This window comes from Lampris incognitus, chromosome 16 (assembly GCF_029633865.1).
Source record: "Lampris incognitus isolate fLamInc1 chromosome 16, fLamInc1.hap2, whole genome shotgun sequence".
Lineage (NCBI taxonomy): Eukaryota > Metazoa > Chordata > Actinopteri > Lampriformes > Lampridae > Lampris > Lampris incognitus.
The window spans coordinates 21,644,896-21,668,362 of NC_079226.1; the positions used below are offsets into that span (position 1 = coordinate 21,644,896).

The window sequence follows — 23,467 nt, forward strand, 5'->3', positions numbered from 1 at the left end:
CTGTGAAAAGTAGAATAAAAAAGGAAGTACACATAATGGTGAACTATGAACTTTATTACTAAAATTGATTGTTAAATTATTTACAAATTTGCTTTTCACTTGAATTTGACTTTACGGCGCTTATTGCATCCCTCTGCCGCACATGAAGACACTGTAGCGTTAATGCTACAATCTTTTTTTTTAACCCTACATTACAACAGACGAATTGGCTTTGAACATATCTGTCTCATTCCTGTGAGTTATCTCTTTTGTTTCATTGATTACTTTTGATAGATGCACGTCCGTTTTGTGGATTCTTTTATCAGTTAAATTTCCATGCTTTAATAAAAGTGAATGAATTTGTCCTTTGAGAACTAACCAGCATATTACCTCCGATTTCACTGTACTTCTCAGATTTCAATTTTCCTTGGCATCCATGATAAAAAGGGAAGGGAGGTTTGTTTGAAGGGAGGTTAAGTTCAAGGATGTGCCTTGATTTTGTCTTTGCTGTATATGTAATGTGGTTAGTAAATACTTGCTATTGTTTTGTTTACAGTGCACTTGTTTACAATGTTGAATGAAGAGTTAATTGAATTTGCCATTGTCTCTTGTAAATATTTTGTGTAACTGTATATACTTATAATAAAAAGCTGAAGAGCAAGCAAACTTGGACTTCGTTGTCAGGCATACACAGTACGTGCCAATAGTAAAAACATGCCAATTAGCCTTGAAGCTGTTTTATATTAATGTTTGTGTGAACCACAGCAGTTTGCCATATTTTGAACATCACAAAATGGATTTGCCTTGTTAGAGGAATGCAAACCTCTGTTTCTATCAAGTCTTTCATCTCATTTGGAACACACTGAAATCGCAGAAGGTGACAGCTCTTCATAAACTGTTATGCCATGCAAAGAAATCGAAGCCTTTCAAGTTGATGTGGCCTCAGACAGTTTCCTTGAAAGATCATGAATTTGTGCAGGTTAATCTCTCTCAGTATCCAGTTCTTGAATTAGGAGTCAAGTTTTCAGGAGATCTTGGGCTTTGTAAAATACACAGTGTCTGCATCCTGGAAAATAAGAAAACATTGATGGTAAACTAAATGATAACTATGTAAATGGGGTACGAGAAGTCTACTTCAAAACACGAAATTGCTTTGGGTCTGCTTATTAATGTGCAATTGCACACCAGTAAGCTGCAACCATAATGTGTTCATGTTTCTTTGTAGCTGAGAAATCCTAATAATTTTAGGAGTTTTTGAACCAGCAAAGAATGTTTTCTTTCAGAATGATTTCAGTTTTATTGAAGCACTGGAGAGTATTGATGCAAGGTAACCCAGCAGTCAAGGGTTTAGAGAACTCCTGTAAATGAGCTGCATTTCATAAATTTTGCAATAAATTATTAAATTGGACTTTTCTATTCATGATTTATCTATCACGTCTATGACCTTGACACTGCTTGCCTGCAATAACCTCACTTTTTTTGGAAATATCTTCAGGCTATAGGGAGTACATCTTGTCTCCATCTTTCAAAATGATGCTGCATCAGAGGCCTGACAACAGCATTCTCCCAATTCAATCCATCTGACTTGGTTATCGTCCTGAGATGCTAAAATGTCTGGCCAGTAGGATGATAACCTTTTCCTGCATGGCCCTCAGATGTCACTGTCCAGCAGAGGCCACCATACACTCTGGTCAATCAGTCAGTCAACCAGCACTGCTGGGATATAATCATGCTCACCGCCATACCTTGGCTACCCCTTTTTTTCTTATGCTGAAGCAAGGTCAGTAACGGCTGAGCTCCCCCCAGCTGTTAACGAAACGGCTCTAAATAGTGTCAGCCATGCTCTGCCTTTCTCAAGTTTTCTTCTCTTTTTTTTCCTCATACAATTTGAATCCCTAAGTCCCAGATCTTATGTGTCAAGGTCAACTTTAAACAACAACAATTATGAGGCCATGTGTGGGCAAACAGAAGCAGAACACAATGCACGTTGTGTGTAAGGCACTGCCTGATACCCTCCATGGAAGATGAGACTTTATGATCCAACTCCTGCAAAGTCTGCATAGATGCAAACTACAGCAAGTCAAGGAAGGTTTTTAATATCAAGTGAAGGGGGAAAAAATATTAGTATAATATTACACTGAATATGTGGCAAGGTAAATATTTTCTCCATGATGCTGAAAAATCCATGAATATGAAATGATGTACCTACCAGACCAGCTTTAAAATTCTGCACTCGTTTTCTTCCCAGCACGTCTGTGATAAACCATGCCCATGAAGGAGCATACTGCCACACATATTGAAAGAGGAGAAAGGGTTGTTGTGCGATCCACATTTCCTTGACACCATTGGCAATGCCTAGCAGGATTAAATGTACACATCGCTTTGTGGCCATCTTGTGTTGCTGGTCACCAACTGTGAGAAAAGGCTAAGATGAGAAAGAAGCAGTCATAGGGTTAACACACCTAACACACCATTACTGAAATGGCTCCTGTCACACCAAACAATACTGAGCACGAGGATGCCAACACAAAACAACTTTACTCTTACAGCTTCTAAATAAGCTCCATGACAAATTAAAAAGCATTACCTTGCCCAGTTCCTCTGTGAAAGCATTGTGGACAATCTGTGACTGCACAGGCCCTGGACACACAGTGCTGATGAGTATTTTGGGATAGTCGGTCAGCTCAGTCCGAAGAGAATTGAAGAAGCCCTGTGCACATTATGATATCAGTAGTTAGTAACAGCAAGCACTCACTCAGATAAAGTCAAATAAACACAAGATAAACTTGAGCGAAACACTTAATCCACTCAACAAAATAAGTCAAGAGTGACGAGATCCTTCGAGAGCGATACTGTAGCGCCTGAAAATCAAACTGAGGAAAGTACAACTAGGACCACAATTTACAACAAATAACGGCAGTCTGAATACTGACAGCAACAAAACTGAGCCCTAAAAATGAAAATAACACTAAGATTAAAGCCACTTGATTATCTAGCAGTCATAGCTCTGGCACAAACGTAACAAGGCGGAGTCACCTGCAGAGCATGTTTGCTTGCACAGTATCCTGTTTGTAGAGGAGCCCCTGCAAGGCCTGCTACACTGCTGATGGCCACAACACTCCCGGTCCCTCGTTGCGTCATGTGAGGCAGCACCTGCTTGGTGAGCGAGACGGTCCCCAGGAAGTTCAGGTCCATCAAGGCCTGGTACACATCCAAGTTGGTTTCTAGGCACAGAGAGCGCTGGCTACGGCCGCCGTTATTAATTAGGACATCGATCTGAATTAGGATACAAATGTCAGACAAAATGTAAGAAAATGATCTGGTTCTTGATAATGGTTTTTAACTTGCAACACTGGGCTATGAGAATGTGGTGTAATCATAATTAAGCCTGTCTACAGTATAAAGACATGCTGAACCATTCAAAGAAAAAGGTAAACTGTATGATTAAATAATTGAATCTATCTCTGAATCAAGCATGAACTTTGTTTCTTAAGCATGCCACTATTAAAATTTGGATGAGGATGATGGTGCTTTTAATTTGACTCTGTACTTGATTTTATATATAGCGTTTTTTTCAAAACCGTCAATGGTGTTGAGTGCTCGACTAATGAGGAGCGGAATATCAACACGGATGCAGGATTAAAAATTTTTTCGGGGTCCGCGGTGGTGTAGCGGTCTAAGCATCGGCTTTGTGTCGATGCAGTTGCCCACGGAGAACTGGGGTTCGCGCCCCGGTCTCGTCAGATCCAACTATGGCCGGACTCGATGAAGCAGCAATCGTTGGCAACGCTGTCTTCGGGAGGGGGGCGGAGTCGGCTTGTGTTCGTCACGTGAATGCGTCTCTGCGTGTCGGAAAAAACTGGTTCGGCCTGGAGTCGCCTTGTCACGAAAGTGGGGAGGCGTGTCCTTCCAGACTGCCGGCCGGAGAGATACAGTTGGCGAACGCATGCAGTACGAGGGTGGGTGTTTGAATTAAAATAGGGATCGATTGGCCACTAAATTGGAAGAAAAAAGGGAAAAAAAGAAATAAATTTTAAAAAAAAATCTGTTTTCCTGCATCCGTGTTTATATATATATATATTGACAGCTGATGATTGCTTATGGCATGAAACAGGCTTTGTACTGTCTCATAAAAAATTATTTGACTCACTGGATAATATATATATATGTCTTTAGACTGTGGGAGGAGAAAACTGGAGGAAACCAATGCAGACACGGGGAGAACATGCAAACTCCACACAGAGGATGACCCCCAAGGTTGAACTATCATGGGGCTTGAACCCAGGACCCTTGGTGTGAGGCGACCATGCTAACCACTGTGACACTGTGCCGCCCTATGGACCTACATCTACATGTTCAAAGACATGTAGGTCAGGTGAATCGGCCATAATAAATTGTCCCTAGGAGTGAATGTGTGTGTGAGTGTTGGCCCTGTGATAGACTGGCGGTTTGTCCAGGGTGTCTCCCCGCCTGCCACCCAATGATTGCTGGGATAGGCTCAAGCATCCCCATGTCCCTGAGTAGGATAAGCAGTTTGGATAATGGATGTATGTATGTATATATATATATATATATATATATATATATATATATATATATATATATATATATATATATATATATATTATGTGTAGTGTTTTCCCCCCGAAAAGAAAGAAACAGTCATGAAGAAACACTCAAAGGTAGGGAAAGTGCTCATCAAATAAGGAGCAAAATAATCCAGTGAGTCAAGTAAATTCTTTATGAGATAGTACAAGCCTGTTTCATGTCATAAGCAAACATCAGCTGTCACTAAAGCTACTTGGGAAAGAACATACCATTTATTGCCTCGTCATGTACATCACGTGCACAACGTCCAATGGGGAAGGGAGAGGTGCGAGATTCAAAAATTCAAAAACACGTGATCGCTAATGGTCCAATGGGTGGCGGGGCTATTGGCATGATTTATTTATAATTACAAAATAGGTGCTTATATCTATGTCTGCGGCTGCTGGCCAATTCATTCCTTTTATTCAATGTGGACATTTCTGATTTGCAAATGATAAAATATTTTTCAATTAGACATAGATTGCACATTTTACTACTTGTTGAATATGCCCTGTTCTTCTAGAGGATTTTCCAGGTGGTTGAATAATAAATGTTTCTGTCTGCCAGTGACCAAATAGAGACATACATCAGTCTAACAGAGGGAACATTCAAAAAGAGGTTTAATGCACACGTGTAGCTTTAGAAACAACCATTTAAAGAATGTAACATCTTTAAGCTGTTACATTTGGTCATAATATCACACACACACACACACACACACACACACACACACACACACACACACACACACACACACATATATATAGCAAGGCAATTTAAAATGTATACTCAGCATTTACTGTGACAGGACCATGGTAACCTAAAACTTGTGTTTGATTTGTTAATCAAATGGAAGTGAATGTTCTGAATTCCTTGAATAAGGAAGAAAAAGAAATGGGAAAAGAACGTAAATTAACAAGTGCATTGACCTCACTTTGCCAAAGTGCTGGATAGCAGCTTTTGCTTTTGCCTCATGGGATGTCCTCTCCAGCAAGTCAAGTGGAAGAACCAGAATATCCTCATCCTCCAAGGTGGAACACTCTTCAGTGACAAATGAAAAAACCAAACTATTAACCGAGTGAGACTTAAATTGACAGAGGAGAATTAAATACTATAAGCTGCTGTTGTTCTGTTAAGAAGAGGCCATATCAGGCGATATCACAGCTGGCCTTTGTCCTATGGCAATATAATACAATACAATATAATTAGTACAGTATAGAGTACAATATGTTGTACAATAATATTCATTACTGTGGCATACTGTGCTGCACTCACAAAGCTTTTTTTATGACAAAGTTGGCTGTGTATAAGACAGTAATGAAAATTTTTTAACTACTTTATTGATCCCCGTGGGGAAATTCTTTCTCTTGCATTTAACCCATCCTAGTTGTGTAGCTAGGAGCAGTGGGCAGCCGCCGTGCAGAGCCCGGGGACCAACTCCAGTTCATCTTGCAATGCCTTGGCCAGGGGCACAGACGGGAGTATTAACCCTAACATACATGTCTTTTTGAATAGACCTGTTTGCACCTAGAATGGTGCAAAAGAATGGTACAAAAGGATCTAGTGTAAATGATCTCAGACAACAAAAAAAAAATTTTACTCACCCAAACAGCGTTGTTTCACCCTATTCAGCTCATCTACACGGCGAGCAGATAGAATCAGACGAGAGCCACATAGAGCCAGCTGATAGGCTAGCTCCTCTCCAATGCCACAGGAGGCTCCAGTGACCCACACCACCAACCCTCTCAACTTGGCCTCTACAGTTATCATCAACACATGCATATGTTTGCATATCATTTGCTGGGGCTGTGAATAGTCTACACAAGTTTATGCCAAGCTTTGAGCTTATACCTGTTAATAGCATGAAAATTAGACCATGCTTAAGTGGAAGATGCATGGACAAAAATTGACATTACTTAAAATATCTGATATGGTTGCTGTAATACCGCCCCCCCCCGCGCGCCATATTATTGGTTTAGTGTTTCCTTAGTCCCTTTGTGTGTGTGTGTGTGTGTGTGTGTGTGTGTTACTCAGGGCCTCGCAATACTTTGCAGGAATTGTAGGTAAAAGTGCAGTTGTACTGATTACTGTTGTTTTGTTTTGGGGTTTTTTTGCCGGGGGGGAGCAATTACTGAGTAACCGTGGGGTCTAACAGTGTCAGAAGATAAAACTTTGAAATCGACCAATCAAACACTCCAAAACAAACTGAGAAAGGTGTCGTTGTGGTTTTTACTTGCCCGGCTTGGTTCCTACCGCACATGCCCACAGTAGGGTGAAGTCAGCATCGGCAAAAATAAAACGCACAAACTGAATCAGCAAGTAAAGTGGTATGAAATAACACACAGCAGCCAGGAGGAAACAATCCATTTTCCTGACGTGAATGAAAACGTCGCCCAGTGCTAAAGCTACCCTAAAGATTAAAACGTCGCATATGTCACTTCCGGTTTGATAGTTTCGAGATAAAAGCCCGTGTTATTTAAAGTTTCATAGTCATACTAAAATTAATTTTACATAGTACTGTGCGAAGATTACACGTGTCTTTTGGAAAGATTGATGCTCTGAAAGGTTTTTACTTGATTTATATTTGATGACAAACTGTGACCTTAGGGGTTTAGGGAGATACATGCTTATATCCTCAAGTATTCGTTCAATTGTCCTCGATCACGAAATTAACATTTACTAATTTTATAACACCACACGTGTTTCTTTACTCAGTACAACTATAACATTATATTTCTATTCGATTATGTTCTTTATTCTGTTATTATATATTTGGCGTGTTCCCCTTTCTCTTACATCTGTAAAGCTGTTGTCCTCCTGGCTGTCAGAGCTGTCAGGTCAAGGGTGGTCGTAACTTACCCCTTAAAATTAAGAGCTCCCCAAACGGTTTGGTGCCGACGACATACGAGAAGTTACTAAACGACAAACAGCTAACAACACAAACTGTTACTGCTTCTTATTTGTCCATGAAATCTATTTATGTATTTTATATAGTATTAGCAAGTTGGTATAATTTCCTAGTATAGGAGTATAATGGCATTAGTATACACACACACACACACACATATATACACGCACACTCACATATATACACGCACACACGCACACACACACACACACACACACACACACACACACATACATATATATAGCATTTGTGTTTTAGGAGGATAGTACACTAATATTCTATACTACTGATTCACTAATACTAGTCAATGTTAGTACATTAGTAGCATAGTAAATTATTACTGTAATATTCTAGTATAATAGTAATAATCTTCTTCTTTCGACTTGTTCCCTGTTTGTCAGGGGTCACCACAGCGGATTTTACGGTCTCCATCGGTACCCTGTGAGGGCACAGCATCAATGGCGGCCGTTGTTAACCCGGGCCTTGACTGATCTGGTATGGAGCCTCGACCGATCTGGTACAGTCTTGTCAATCCGCATATTGATTTGACAAAATTTTACGTCGGATGCCCTCCCTGACACAACCAGTAACCCTATGGACAGGGGCACAGGTAAAGTGCCGGATGCCATCCCAGTAATGGACTTGCGGCTATGCCTGTCGCCACAGTATAATAATATTAGTATATTTGTATAATTTGTATGTATTAGTATATTCATAATTTACCTACAGTAATTATAAATCTAAGTATATTTGTGTAATTTGTTTGCATATTTTTATCAGCTTCAAACTGACTTCTGCATTCAAAGTTCCCTTTGGAAGAATAAAATGATTCTATTCTTTTCTTTTCTTTTCTTTTCTATTCTATTCTATTCTATTCTATTCTATTCTATTCTATTCTATTCTATTCAGCCCTGTTTGGATGATGTCATGTTTTTAAGAACGCAGCCCGCAACATCCGGGTCCTCTCATAATGTTTAGCTCTTCGGTTCCCAGCGGCTAGCTAGCAAGCTGTCAAAGCTGTCAAGTGGAGAGGCTGAGGCTAACGTTTCGGCTTCTCTCAATTTGGCCACAACAGCTCCGGCCCAAGATTGAATTAGATAATTATTTATAATATAAACTGCGTCGCCAGTCGAGAAAAGTAATGCATCCCTGGTTTACGCAGAACAGGGAGTTCCGCACTTTCACAAATTATATGCACTGAGTTTGGGAGTCGACTGCTAGCTAACTAGCTAGCTAACTTAGCTAACCGCAGCCCCCCTTTCATCTCGACGGCGTACCCTCTTAACTGTGGCCACTCGGCCCTTGTCAGCGTCGCAGTTTTTGTCGTCGTTAACCGATCTCCTGTACATTAGGTAAGTCGTGGCTTAAAACGGCAGCTCTCAAGCTCACTGCCATTCTGCTGAGGAGTAACTCCGGTTAGCTGGTCGTATTTGGCGACTGAGAAGGCCCCAGGCTCTCCTTGTCGTACGTTAGCTAACGATGATGGAGGGGAGGCCCGACAAAGTTAGCCTGTGAGGGACAAGGGTCAACGCTCGCAACGAGGCAGAGGTGTTTGTTTATTTTGTTTTTGCTCTACCTAGGGTTGTCAAAACTTATTATTATTTTTGTTTATTTTATTATTTTTTTGTGAATAGGCGTCGGAGAAAGCCCCATTCCATTAGCAGTTTCTCGTCAGTGTGACAATCAAAGCTACGTTGACATTCGTTTTGGACAATTTTTCTGAAATGTGGCTTACACTGAAGTTGACGATTAACCGGACAGTCGGTTAATTCTCATTGGAGGCTCTTTGCTTTAAAATAACGCCGGCGTCAACTAGAAGCTGGCTTTGTTTGGGGAAGTTAGCCTGCAGTGAAGGGGCTCATAGATGCTGCTTAATATTACGCCAAATGTTTTACTAACTAGTTATCGTAAACGTTGCTTTAAGATTAAACTTTTAACATGCAGTGGTTAAGAGCCGGTTTTAAATTTGATCTGTGCTAGCAAGTCTGTGCGCCTAATATGTTGCCAAATATGTACCCAAGTCTACTATTTTTAGACCGGAGCAGGGTGCCTGAACTCGGCTCCCAAGATCCTAATCTTTTTGCCATAAAAGGATGGCAGCTCTACCGTCTGTTTTATCCAATTTGTATTTTTAAAAATGCCATTCTGCAGTAGCGATATTAATTTTTGGGAAATTGTTATAATAATTCTGGAAAAAAAAAGCTCCCTGATAGCTTGAAATGAACCAGTGGGTTTACACATTGTGCCCTGTTGCCGCTAATCTCAGAATATTCTGCATCCATTTTATCGTTTTTATTAATTCATTGCTTTTCTTTTTAAAATATTTAATTTGTAGGTTATAAGAGGGACACAATGGGGGCGTTTTTGGACAAGCCAAAGATGGAAAAGCACAATGCCCACGGTGAGGGTAACAACCTGAGTTATGGTCTGAGTAGCATGCAAGGCTGGCGAGTTGAGATGGAGGATGCACACACAGCTGTAATTGGTCTGGCTCATGGTCTTGACCTCTGGTCCTTCTTTGCGGTGTATGATGGGCATGCCGGCTCCCAGGTTGCCAAATATTGCTGTGAGCACCTCCTGGAGCACATCACCAGCAACCCAGACTTCCAGAGTGCTCTGCAGGAAGAACCCTCAGTGGATAGTGTGAAGAATGGAATCCGTACAGGTTTCCTCCAGATTGATGAACACATGAGGACCATCTCCGAGAAGAAGCATGGTGTGGACCGCAGTGGCTCCACTGCGGTAGGAGTGATGATATCCCCAGGGCACATCTACTTCATCAACTGTGGAGACTCACGAGGACTCCTCAGCCGGGGTGGAACTGTGCATTTCTTCACACTGGACCATAAGCCCAGTAACCCTTTAGAGAAGGAGAGGATCCAGAATGCTGGTGGCTCAGTCATGATCCAGCGTGTTAATGGGTCTTTAGCCGTATCACGGGCTTTGGGAGACTTCGACTACAAGTGTGTCCATGGAAAGGGCCCCACAGAGCAGCTTGTCTCACCTGAGCCTGAGGTGTATGCAATAGAAAGGTGTGAGAAGGAAGATGAGTTCATTGTGCTCGCTTGTGATGGCATCTGGGATGTCATGGCAAATGAGGAACTGTGTGAGTTTGTCAGGTCAAGGCTAGAAGTGACAGATGATCTTGAAAGAGTCTGCAATGAAATCGTAGATACCTGCTTGTACAAGGTATTGTATTTCTTCAGTAACAGCCCAATTAATTGCCTTACACATTTGTCTGTTTTAAGTATCATGATTAATTTAAGTAACCATTGTATATGTTCTTTTTTCTCTTCAGGGAAGTCGGGACAATATGAGTGTTGTGTTGATCTGTTTTCCAGGAGCTCCAAAAGTATCTTCTGAAGCTGTAAAAAGGGAGGTGGAACTGGATAAATACCTAGAGGGCAGAGTGGAAGGTAGAGAAAAACTCATAGAAATAGTTTTTCTGCTCAGTTGGTCATAAAAGATGAAATATTAGCACATTACCCTTTTGGCTTTTTGGTGCTTTGTTGTTCTTTTCTTTTGGAATTGTACAGTGCACACCTGGTAATGTGACCATTTCCTCACCCATGTCTTTTAAACCGCTTAAAATTTGTTTTCTATCAATAGAGATCATCAAGAAGCAGGGTGATGAAGGAGTACCGGATTTGGTCCATGTGATGCGGACATTAGCATCTGAGGACATCCCAAATCTCCCTCCTGGAGGAGAGCTAGCAAGCAAGTGAGTTATATGAATTTCGGGAGTTTTTTTTTTTTTGTTAAGTTGATTACTATACAGTTATCTGCTATGATTGTTTAATCAGTAAAAACCATATTTGGTTTTCTGTTATTGTCATGAAAGATGACCTTATGGAGGGTTTTTTTTCTCCTCTCCCTCAGACGCAGCGTCATTGAAGCAGTGTACAACAAACTCAACCCCTACCGGAGTGATGACACAGTAAGTACCCCAGATTGTCTTGGAACAAACTAAAACTCCTGTAGGTTTCACATTGATTGTGCATGCTTGTTGATGTGTGACTAACAAGTTTCAAACCCTGGTGTTATACATTCCATTACTGTTTAACAAAAAAAAAAAAAAGAAAAGTGGAATGAGGAACAACAGCTTTGTATTCTATTGGTATTCAGGACTATAATGGATTCATTATATAATATTTCAAATTGCTGTCAAAACAAATCACTAAAATGCAGCGATGTTGAAATAGATATCTGTGGCTAACGCCAGCTGAACACAGTAAAACAATTCCATCTAAAGAAGTCCAGTTAACCTTCATTTATGAGTTAACGCCAACTTAGATTAGGAGTTGCAGTGAAGCAGAGTAAACATTTGGATGATAAGTACAAAGCAGTGATTATTTTGCATTTGTGTTTTTGCAAAATATTTTTAAAATCAAACTTTTCAGGCTCTCTAAAGGAGTTGGTAACTTTTTAAAATTCCAACATGGATAAGGCATCACAAATCATATGTAATGCGTCCTTTGAGACTTAAAACTAAATTAGCCTGTGTTGTATATCAAAGCAAGCAGGTCACAGAGCTGTTGTCCTGTTCCACTGAGATATTGTGCTTTAAAACTTACATTAGATAAGCTCACTACATCAGCTTCTTGTCATTATGAACCGTTTTTTGGTCCTTCACAATGAAAACTGCTACCTAGTTGCATTTTTAGGGAAATAACAGAAAATTGTTAATTTGACATTAGTTAAATAGTCATCTTTTATTAGAGGGTCTATGTCATGCAGGACACAAGTCACAAGTGTGTCGAAGCAAACACTCAAGTTTGCTTCATTTCATATTAAGAAGTTAATCACAATCGCAATGCAACTAATGCCTTAATTGACAATTTGGTAGAATCAACAAGTCAGTGTATCCAAACTTTTTTTTTCTGGGGCTTTGTGGGTTCCCTTTGAGTAACACTTCCGAGACTGGTACATATTATGCATTAGCTCCCTGTAAAAGTGACATTCCTGCATTGACTAATAAAACATCATCCCACCCCACAACAACTGAAATTTGATTGCCTAAAGAAATACAAAACATGATACTAAATGGGAAATTGTCTAAAACAAAGAAAGCCCACTGGTTTCTTTGAAAAAGTAGCAGAAACCTAGAGCTGTAAAAAAGAAAAAAAAAGAAAAAAAAAAGATGTTTCTTCTGTATTCACTCCATGTACAGAAGAAAAGAGCATTGGGCCTCATTCATCAATCGTTTGCACATACAAATTTGTTCTTACACACCCATGGAATTTTTTTAGCTCTCAACATTGTCTGACAACTAGAGCCTGATGGTTATTTGTAATTCCTTCTCCCTAACATCTATTGTCTACCTGGTGCAGCACACCCATGGAATTTTTTTAGCTCTCAAGATTGTCAGACAGCCAGAAGCAAAGCCTGATGGTTATTTGTAATTCCTTCCCCCTAACATCTATTTTCTACCTCTTGCAACGAACCATTACCCAGGCTTGCAAAGACGACAGCGTTAGCCAATTGGTGTCTAAATTCAGGGGTTACCCAGGTTCTACACTGGTCTCTCAGACAAACTTCAGAAAAAAATTCCATGTGTAAGAACAAATTTGTACATACCAACGATTAATGAACGAGGCCCAATATCCAAGTGGATGTTTGTGTGTTGTTTTTTTACACCTGTCTTTCAACTGTCCATTTGACTTGTATATTGTCATTCATGTTTTAATATTTTCCACTTCACAGTACAAATAACATTGTAGGTGAATCATTCCCATTTGTTCCATTTTATATAGGCCTATTCTCTGTGTAAAGTTGTTTTCTTAATCCTTATTTGACTGATTTGATTCAAGATGTGACACTGGTCCAAGCTATTTTGAATGTTTTCTCATTCAGTTTTAGGAACAATGTAAACTCAATTAAGACTATCAGAATCAAATTGAAGATTTGAGACATGCTCATAATGTAGCTGCACCTAGTGAGAATGTAGATAGGCAGGTGGGCATATGCACGGTATATTTGCTAACTTTGACTTTTAATGGGTATATCTTGAAACTGCCTCATGGTGTTTTATTGATTTGGTCACTGCAGAATTTATTTGAGAGCTTTTCCTTTGCGATCAAATTTTGCAACTATTTAGTACGACTTGATACATGATGCACACAACATACATGAAATCTCTTCAGTTTGCTATAATCAAGCACTGCTATAAATCACAATAGGCTCTTGTCAGATTGGGCTTTGTTTTGACTGATATGGAGCAGATGGAATACAAGAGTTTTTACCTTTGGCTTGTCATCGCACTGGAACAGAACGTACTCTAGCAGTTGTATGATCTGTAGGAAAAACAGTAGGATAGATCTAAAATATACATACGGGCGTGACTTGCCTTTTGCCTTAATATCAATACTACGTATATTGTGTTTGACATTTGTCATTCATTTGGGACACAAACTAAATTTCAAGTGTTATGAAATTATAAGGCCATCAGAAACTAATTTAATTTATTTATTTTTTGTCTTTGGCAAGTACAAAATAAAGCAAAAAGTATAGAATGTGCTTTCAAGGGCAACAGTGGTTCAGTGGTTTAAAAGAACTCTCAATTTGATGTGCAGCTGGGATTTGGGGTCACAGTTTGTTTGTGTTATAATACAGTTCTGGCAGAAGATCCTTTTGCGTGTGTTCAAAAACCTTTTCATGTCGACTGTGATGAGGTTTAATAATTATGTACCATGCTGGCTGTAGACAGTTCAGTTATCCAAACCAAGTTAACAGTACAGCCTGCAGAAATATGATTTTCAGCAGACGCAACTGAAACATGGTTTCACGTCACAAGGTAAAACACTAGCCCTGACTTAGCTGAATCTCAACCATCTTACCCTCACTGTCGTACTGCCTGGATCACAATGGTAGCATATGTGTGCAGTTTAGGCCTGAATTTATTTTTATTTTTGGTACTAGGACAAATTGGCCTTTTCAGCATTGTTCCATCAGGCTAAATGTGTGTATAATGTATACACTGATGAGCCAAAACGTTATGACCACTTACAGGTGAAGTAAATAATGTTGATCATCTCCAAACAAGGGCACATGTCAAAGATAGATTAGATGGTAAGTGAACAATCAGCTCTTGTAGTCAACGTGTTTGATGCAAGGGAAACTGGCAAGAGTAAAGACCTGTGCAACTTTGACAAGGGCCAAATTGTTATGGCCTGACAACTGGGTCAGAGCATCTCTGAAACAGCAAGGCTTGTGGGGTGCTCCCGGTCAGCAGTGGTGAGTATCTACCGACAGTGGTCCGAGGAGGGGCAGACTACAAACCGGCGACAGGGTATTGCCACCCAAGGCTCATTGATGCACAAGGGATACGAAGGCTATCCCGTCTGGTCCGAACTGACAAAAGGTTTACTGTGACACAAGTCACAGAAAATTTTAATGATGGTTACCGGAGGAATGTGTCACAACATAGAATGCATCGCACCCTGCTGCACATAGGGCTGTGTAGCCGCAGACCGGCCAGGGTGCCAGTGATGACCCCTGTCCACTGTCGAAAGCGCCTACAATGGGCACGCAAGTATCTCAGCTGGACTGCGAGGCAGTGGAAGATGGTCACCTGATCCGATGAGTCCCGTTTTCTTTTAGATCACATGGATGGCTATGTACGTGTGCGCTGTTTACCTGGGGAAGTGATGGCTCCAGGATGCGCTGTGGGAAGACAAGCCGGTGGAGGGAGGGTGATGCTCTGGGCAATCTTCTGTTGGGAAACCCTGGGTCCGGCCATTCATGTGGACATCAATTTGACACATGCCACCTTACCTAAACATCGTTACAGACCAGGTACACCCCTTCTTGGCAATGGTATTCCCTGATGGCAGTGGCCTCTTTCAGCAGGATAATGCATCCTGCCACATTGCACACATTGTTCGGGAATGGTTTGAGGAACATAATGAAGTGTTTGAGGTGTTGCCTTGGTCTCCAAATTCTCCAGATCTCAATCCAGTTGAGCATCTGTGGTATGTGCTGGACTGACAAGTCCGATCCATGGCGGCTCCAGGCTTGAAAGATCTGCTGCTAATATTTTGGTGCCAGATATCACAGGACAACTTCAGAGGTCTTGTAGAGGCCATGCCTCGGCAGGTCGGCGCTATTTTGGTGGCACACAGCACCAACAGCATATTAGGCAGGTGGTCATAATGTTTTGGCTGATTAGTGTATGTATGTATACTCCTCAAAAGTGACGCATGAGGAAATCACTTGTAGCAAGTGAACATATGTTATCTTTTTTACATTCCTGTCGTTTGTAATTAAACTCTGCCACAGTTTCTTTTGCATGCTTACTCCCACTTCTTGTTGCAAAAGGTGTGGGGGGAAGAACGTCTACATACACTAGTTTGTCAAGTTTAAAGTACTAAACTAGTAGTACCATTTGGCTCATTTTCCATGTAATACCTTTATGTCAAATAGCCTCAATCCAGCCCTAACAATTGCTCATTTTTATCCCCGTTTTCTTGCAAACCACAAGTGTTGTAGCTTTGGAATTTGGTGTAATAAATTGATATGTGGGCAGCTTTATCAAAGTTATGATCGCTTGGACAAAATATATGGTCAGCCTGACCAATCAGAACTGGAAAAAGTTGCTTTATTCAAGTAGGTACATATAAACAGACTAATGGTGTGCACCCAGTCAGGGTGCTCAACTGCTGTATGCTTACCCTGCCTCCTCCAAATGCATTTCCCAAGAATTGTGAATTCTGCCTGTAGGTTGCAAGCAAATATGAATGAAACCAAACTGAGCATTTAATGGGTTTGGATTCATACTGCTAATTCACATGCTTCTAGACTAGCTCTGATATATGGTGTCTAGTTCTCTTGATCTGTGAATCAGTCCCTTCATTTCTTTGTGACTTGCGTGCATGTGGTACCTGCCACCCACTTAACACAGCTGTTGCTGATGTTATATAATACAGCTTTTTACAGCCACCAGTTTCACCACAACAGTTTTGCATTTAGAGTGTACATTCATTTAAATTCTAATCGACATAGTGTCAAATATCAGTTATTTCTGGGGCAGAGCAATTAACCTATTTTCTTTTGTTCCAAACCAATCTAAAATGATCTCCTTTTTTGTATTGTAGTTTTACATATTACAAAGACTATTGGATTTGGATTGAGGCATAAAGATTCCTACTATTTATGACCAGCAGTATTTTGGACTATTAAGACTATTTTTTCTTTTATTATTTCACAATGCAGGTCAGCTAAATTGTCCCTAGGTGTGTGTGTGCACGTGTGTGCGTGTGCGTTTGTGTCTGTGTGGGCCCTGTGATGGCCTGGCGGCCTGTCCAGGGTGTCTTCCCGCCTGCCACCCAGTGACTGCTGCGATAGGCTCCAGCATCCCCGTGACCCTGAGAGCAGGATAAGTGGTTTGGATAATGGATGGATGGATATGTATTTCTTTATCTATTGAAATGATTTCTAGTGGGCTTTCAAGTTGCAATACTAAAATTTAAAGAATCACTAATATCAAAGTTTCATGAATGTCCCTGTTAGCTCTGCTGACCACACCATACTACCACCTATGTTGTGTACTGTCACAGCAGTATCAATTGCTGACATTACAACTTTTAAAGATAAAACAAAATCGTTAAAAGGGGTGAAAACCATTATGTATCTAGGCATGTCGGAAAATGTAGTTTTTTTTTTTCCAGGCTGGCTTACAGGTTATATGTCAAGTTCAGGTGTCAGAGGCAGGTTGCAGCTTCCACACCATGGATGTCACATTTTAATTTATTTTCTTATTAGTAAGGCATTTAAGCACGCAAAAGCTTTAACATGTATCAGCTCTACTTATTGACTTCTACAGATGAGGGCAGAGCATTTTGCGTTTTTCCATGGGTTGAGTGGTTCCAGATTTGCTCTGAAAGACAGTTTGTCATTTCTTCAGAGGTTTATGAACTTTTTAATTTGGATTTGTTTGATGAAAATTTGCCACTTGGGCAAACTTTTACAATCCACCGTCAGTTGTGGGGTTTCAAGAGTATCAATTTGGGGACATATTTAATGGGATGCTCAGACAAAATGGAAAATACAACCTAGCCCACATATACCCTTTTTTTTTATTCTGAAATGACAAATTGTTGTCGTTTCTGTGCATACAGTTTGAAGCTTGGTCTTTTGTGTATGCCATTCAATAATGATTGAACTCTGACAACATACTGAGACCAACAGAGAGCAGCTTTCATGCAGTGTACAACAACGCTACGCTGATCAGCCAAAACATTAAAACCACCTGCCTAATATTGTGTAGGTCCTTCTCGTGTGGCCAAAACAGCTCTGACCTGTCAAGGCATGGACTCCACAAGACCTCTGAAGGTGTCATCTGGTATCTGGCACCAAGACGTTAGCAGCAGATCCTTCTAAGTCCAGCACATCCCACAGTTACTTGATCAGATTGAGATCTGGGGAATTTGGAGGCCAAGGCATCACATTGAACTCTTTTTCATGTTCCTTAAAACCATTCCTGAACAATTTTTGCAGTGTAGCAGGGCACATTATCTTGCTGAAAGAGGCCAGCTGGTGTACTTTGTCTGCAACATGTTTAGGTAGGTGGCATGTGTCAAAGTAAACTTCCACATGAAGGCCGAGACCCAAGGTTTCCCAGCAGAACATTGCCCAGAACATCACATTGCCTGTGCGGCTTGCCTTCTTCCCATAGTGCATCCTGGTGCCATCTCTTCCCCAGGTAAATGAAGCACACGCACCCACCTGGCCATCCACGTGATGTAAAAGAAAACATGGTTCATCAAACCAGGCCACTTTCTTCCATTGCTCCATGGTCCAGTTCTGAAGCTCACATGGCCATTTGTAGGCACTTTCGGCAGTAGAGAGGGGTCATCATGGGCATTCTGACCGGTCTGCTGTTCCACCGCTCTATACACAGCAAGCTGCGATGCTCTGTGTGTTCTCACACCCGTTTATCATAGCCATTAACCTTTTCAGCAGTTTGAGCTACAGTAGCTCTTCTGTGGGCTCGGACCAGAAGGGCTAGCCTTCCCTCCCCATGTGCATCAGTGAGCCTTGGGTGCCCATGATCCTGTTGCTGGTTTACCGGTTGTCCTTCCTCAGACCACTTTTGGTAGGTACTGACCACTACATAGTGGGAGCACTGGGAACACCCCACAAGACCTGCCATTTTGGAGATGATCTGACTCTGTTGTCTAGCCATCACAATTTGGCCCTTGTCAAAGTTGCTCAGATCCTTACGCTTGCCCATTTCTCCTGCTTTCAACACATCAACTTCAAGAACTGACTGTTGACTTGCTGCCTAATATATCCCACCCCTTGACAAGTGCCATTGTAACGAGATAATCAATGTTATTCACTTACCTGTCAGTGGTTTTACTGTTTTGGCTGATCATGTAGATAAGTTAATTGACATAACTGAGCTAGAGAAAATGACTAAGTAGATTCTGGGGAACTTTTCACACAGATCACAGGCTTTCCCATGTGATAAATTACCTTTTTGTGGTAATTCGAAGAGGTGGATAGATGGCAAGTCAAATTGTAAATAGCCATGCATGCCTACAAGGTGTGGCAACTGTGTGGAAACCAATGATTTGGCAACTGCACAGCTGAGGGCTCAGTAATTTCATACAAATGTAAATGTCTCATTATTTTACAGTGCATTGTTTAAATTACTGTCGACTTTTTATGAAACACGTTCACCATTCGTTTTTAGGACAGCATCACTAAAATGATCAAAGCTGAAGGTAGATATTTTCCAAAGCCAGTTGTGATATAATTCACAGGAAAACTTTATCTTATTTGGTCATTCTTGATGTGCATCCATGATTGAATACTCCTACAATAAGTGCAGACCATCTAACGTTTGGTCCTATCTATTTACTGTGAAGTTTCAGCAACTTAACGGTTGAATTGTTGTAGCTGTACTGAGATGGTAGCATGCACACTGGGTCACAGTTTACACTAAATTCATAAACCTGCATCAATCTTTTTGTTTCACTATACAGAAGTTGGGGGGGGGGGACTTACACGTGCATGGCTGAATTATTATTTAATTAGGGGGAAAAATTGTTTAGTACAAATAATGAGGACAGCATCGAAGATGTTGGATCCAAATGCAGTCAGCAGTCAAAGGTCTTGGCTATCAGCTCCTGAATGATGTACAATTTGTTCATCTTTTACCATACATCCATCCATCCATCCATCCATCCATACATACTAATAAACTTCTTCAGCTGTTGATAATTGAGATCGCTTGGATGTACACCGAGTCTGAAGGGTTTTTTCCCCCCTCCTCTCCTCTCTTGTCAAGGACTCAGCGTCCACAGATGATATGTGGTAACACAACCCCCTACCACTAACACAGCATAGAGTTTACAAACCGCCACCCTCTCAAGACCCACAGCAGCTCAGCTCAGCAGTCCGTCTCCGCCACTCTGAGCGTTCGGTTTCTAAGAAGGGAATTTCATGGGAGGAGAAAGAGGAAAAAGGAGATGCGTGCACACAAACCTGGAGTAGTGCAGCACCGGTCCACTCTGGAGTTCAGGATCCCCCACCGTCTTGTCTCCCCTTTGTGTTTATCCTACCTAATACCTCCAACCCCCTAACACCCCTCCCCCTTACAGAAAAAAAGCAATCCATAATGAGTGAGTTCACCAGGTTTTTTTTAAAATAATCAGCTTAAAGATTTTCTTCCCTGTAATTAATTTGATTCACATTTCCGTGTGTTGTATATTTCTGTTTTTGTGAAGTGCAATTGTCCTGTACAAACAGCCTGTATTTAATGCAGCTTGATTTTAAGTTAAAAAATGAAAGAAATGAAAAAGAGAACCTTTTTATGCACTATCTGCCTTTTTCCTGCTCTTCTGGAGTTCTAACAAATGTTTATTCAGTGAATATTACGGTTTGTCCTCCAGGTGCTCTGTCTTTCAGCATTTTTTTTTGGAAGTTTCTCTTTGCTCCTTTAAGAAACGGGTAAATTGTATAGGTTGACAGCACAGTAAGCTCTCTATATAAACCATTCAAATCCTAAATATTTTCTTTTTTTTCTCCTGTGCTTTTTTTAAATTTTTTTTTATTGTATTTTATTTTTGTACATGGTTTTCTGTACATGCTCAATAACGGCAAAGGGTTTCTCGGTTGTGTCGGAAATCAAGAGTTGGGTGGGGGGGGACCACCTCCTCAAGGCGGATGATGGAAAAGGAGTTGTCTATGTGGTGTAAAGAAAGCTTGGCGAGACCTCCGTTTAACATTTGCCACGTTAGTTTGTGTGCAAATAGATGTGTACATGCGTGCATGGGTGCTTTGTGTGTATGTATGCGTGCACATGCGTTTCATGTATAGGTAGATCTGTGTGGGCAACTCCAACTTGGCTTTGCTGCGGTAGTTCAAGCTACGAATTTCAGTTTGCAGGCTGGAGCTTACAGCGACTGCTCCACCAGTGCTCACCCATCGGTACACCACCCTTCAGACATCTTTTCCATATCAAGACAGTTAAGTCCATCACTGCTACTTCTTCCAAAAAGGGTTTTGGATAACACAGTTTACATGCTGTCATACTATTTGAACAATACAGTGCTATACATCATATCGATACTGTCGTCTCTGATGACACCGGTAGTCCAGTTTAACACATGGCGTATGATGATTTTTAAAGTCACTAGTCAGGGCCTTGGCTTATTTACACACCAGTCCTCATATTTGAATATTATTTTCCTGAATAAACATTGTTATGCCCAATGTGGGTGCCAATATATTCTGATCACTCGTTTCAGCTTTATCACCTCCTATGCCAAGTCTTTTTTTTTTTTGTTTCATGAGATACAGATTTTGTTTTTTGGTACATGGAGTTTGGGTCATATCTCAACATCACCTGCTTCTTTCACTGTTATGATCTGTTCAAGCACTGACTATTATGGAGAAAATTGACATTGACCTTTTAAAGGGAGGAGAAAACGTCTCCTAACTTCGAGGTGATTCTTTTCAGATGGTCTTTTTTTTTGTACTTATAAACCAAGAACAAATCCACTAAACGCGATGAGGTCTCCTGGTTGTATAGCACTTTTATTTTTATTTTTCCCATCATGTTGGCCCTGCTATGAACCCTCCCCCACTGCACCAGAAGCCAGAGCACAATACAGTTTGCTGCTACAGTGTATGATCTATGGGTTGATTTGCAGTTTTTATTTTTCTTCTTCACCCCCCCCCCCTTTAACCACGAACGGTCACTGATAAAATCTGTATTTAAAGACACACAGTAGATATATTTCTTAAAGAGAAATGGTTTTATTTCAGATTTATTTTCTTCCACTTATTGTCTAAAATTGCATTGTTTGAACTTTATCTGTGTATATATATATATGTATTTTTGACAAACGTTAAAAAAAATAAATCATGTCGCTTGACTTAGCTTTACGACACACTATTCATTTTTATTTTTTATTTTTTGTCTTTGGATGTTTAATCGATTTAGATTTGATCATTTTAGGGATTGCAGAGGTTTCCCTCGTTGGTGTCGTGTCCCTCTGATCACTACTGTTTGACTGATGTGAGGTGTCCTGATGTACTAAACTTCTTATCCAGTCTTTATCCAGCTGACAATCCTAATTATTTCACGGCTTTAGGCTTGCCGATGCAGAGTGTGTTACTGTGTGTTTCAAGGAACGCAGACTCAGTAAGGTCTCTCCAGTACATTTTGAATGTGTTTTTGTGGGAGGCAGCAGAAAGGACCACTAAGATTAAACCATTATCAAGCCTGTTTGGTAAGAGTTAAAACATCACTGGCAGGTCTAAGGACCTCGCTGTCTGGAAACATTTCAAGTATTTTAGTTCATCCTGAGCTCTTTGCAATGCGGCACGTTCAAGCAGACGGTTAACGCAGCCTTATAAAGAGGAAACGTCAGTCATACCGATGCAAACACGACCGCATGCCGGTCAGTCTGATTCACCATGTGATGTTAAAGGGTCGTCGACGTGGTGGGAAGATTGAGGTTCCCTTCACAACTCCCAGCGTGTCTGAAGGAATATGAGTTACAAAGCCAAGTACTAAACCTACTGTAGTTCATCCATTATGGCAAGGATGTTGTGCTGGATCCATCTTTGGTGACGTAATGCTACACTGTTCGATATATCCCCCTAACAACGTGATGTAAACAATAGACATCTTACTTGGAAGAGAGCTGTTATTGGTTCATTTTAAGATGGCATTTCTTTTTATTAACTTAGATGACCAGTTAGGAAATATAGCATCTGTACTGCTATATAACTTTTTGTTTGATTATTTGGGTTTTTGGCTTGGATTGCATGTTGTTGTTGTTGTTGTTTTTCATGACATCACTTACTGCCTGTTTTTGCACCCATTGCCCATTATAAACCTTCAAGGTAATCACAGGAAGTTGAATCGGTTCACCTGGACACAACGTTTCTCTCAATAAACGTGTCCAGATGAACTGATTCACCTTCCTGTGGTTTCCTTACCTGGATTACTGAGCGTGTACGAAGACACGTGCAGGGTCGTGACACCTAAAGGAATACCTTGTACTCTGCAACGAGGGGCCGTGTCCTGATGCAGGATTTGTACTACTGCAGACTGATGCAGTTCCTGTTTCCTGTCACTCAGGAGGTGGCCCTGAGATGATGCTGGTTTATAATGCGTTGTGTGTTTGTGCTGACTTGGCTCAATAACTCTTTCATTCCAGACTATAATTTGGAAAATTTGATCTTCAGTCATTGTATGCTTCTTCTTTTTTTAATTTTGTTTTCTTCGAAATTACTTTTCAGTGCCCCTCCCCTCAAAGAAAAATGAACAAAAAAATAGAGCCCAAGCCACTTCCACTGTCTGTGTTTTGAACTTTAATTAAAACTACAATACCTCATAACCATGTATAGGAAGCATTTGTGTCTAGTGTTTTGTGGAGCCAAATTGCTCAGAAAGCTGCCGCTTCAGCCCATATTCTTTGCATTTACGGCGTTAATGTGAGCCGTTTTCGAATGCCTCGTGTTTCCTCCGGCTCT

General features: G+C 40.7%; 2 protein-coding genes across 2 annotated transcripts; one reads left to right on the top strand and one right to left on the bottom strand.

The window, feature by feature from the left end:
- Window positions 1–33: 33 nt before the first annotated feature.
- dhrs7 (dehydrogenase/reductase (SDR family) member 7) lies at window positions 34–6,954 on the bottom strand. The gene is made up of 7 exons (XM_056295668.1): window positions 6,804–6,954; window positions 6,171–6,323; window positions 5,501–5,607; window positions 3,016–3,255; window positions 2,567–2,689; window positions 2,189–2,404; window positions 34–1,045 (listed from the first exon to the last, which is right to left on the bottom strand). Exons 1-7 carry the CDS (start codon window positions 6,931–6,933, stop codon window positions 1,004–1,006), a joined length of 1,011 nt encoding a protein of 336 aa, XP_056151643.1. The 5' UTR covers window positions 6,934–6,954; the 3' UTR covers window positions 34–1,003.
- Window positions 6,955–8,470: 1,516 nt separating this feature from the next.
- On the top strand, window positions 8,471–21,864 carry ppm1aa (protein phosphatase, Mg2+/Mn2+ dependent, 1Aa). Its single transcript, XM_056295592.1, has 6 exons — window positions 8,471–8,826; window positions 9,810–10,663; window positions 10,773–10,890; window positions 11,084–11,195; window positions 11,354–11,411; window positions 19,767–21,864. Exons 2-6 carry the CDS (start codon window positions 9,827–9,829, stop codon window positions 19,794–19,796), a joined length of 1,155 nt encoding a protein of 384 aa, XP_056151567.1. The 5' UTR covers window positions 8,471–8,826; window positions 9,810–9,826; the 3' UTR covers window positions 19,797–21,864.
- Window positions 21,865–23,467: the final 1,603 nt, after the last annotated feature.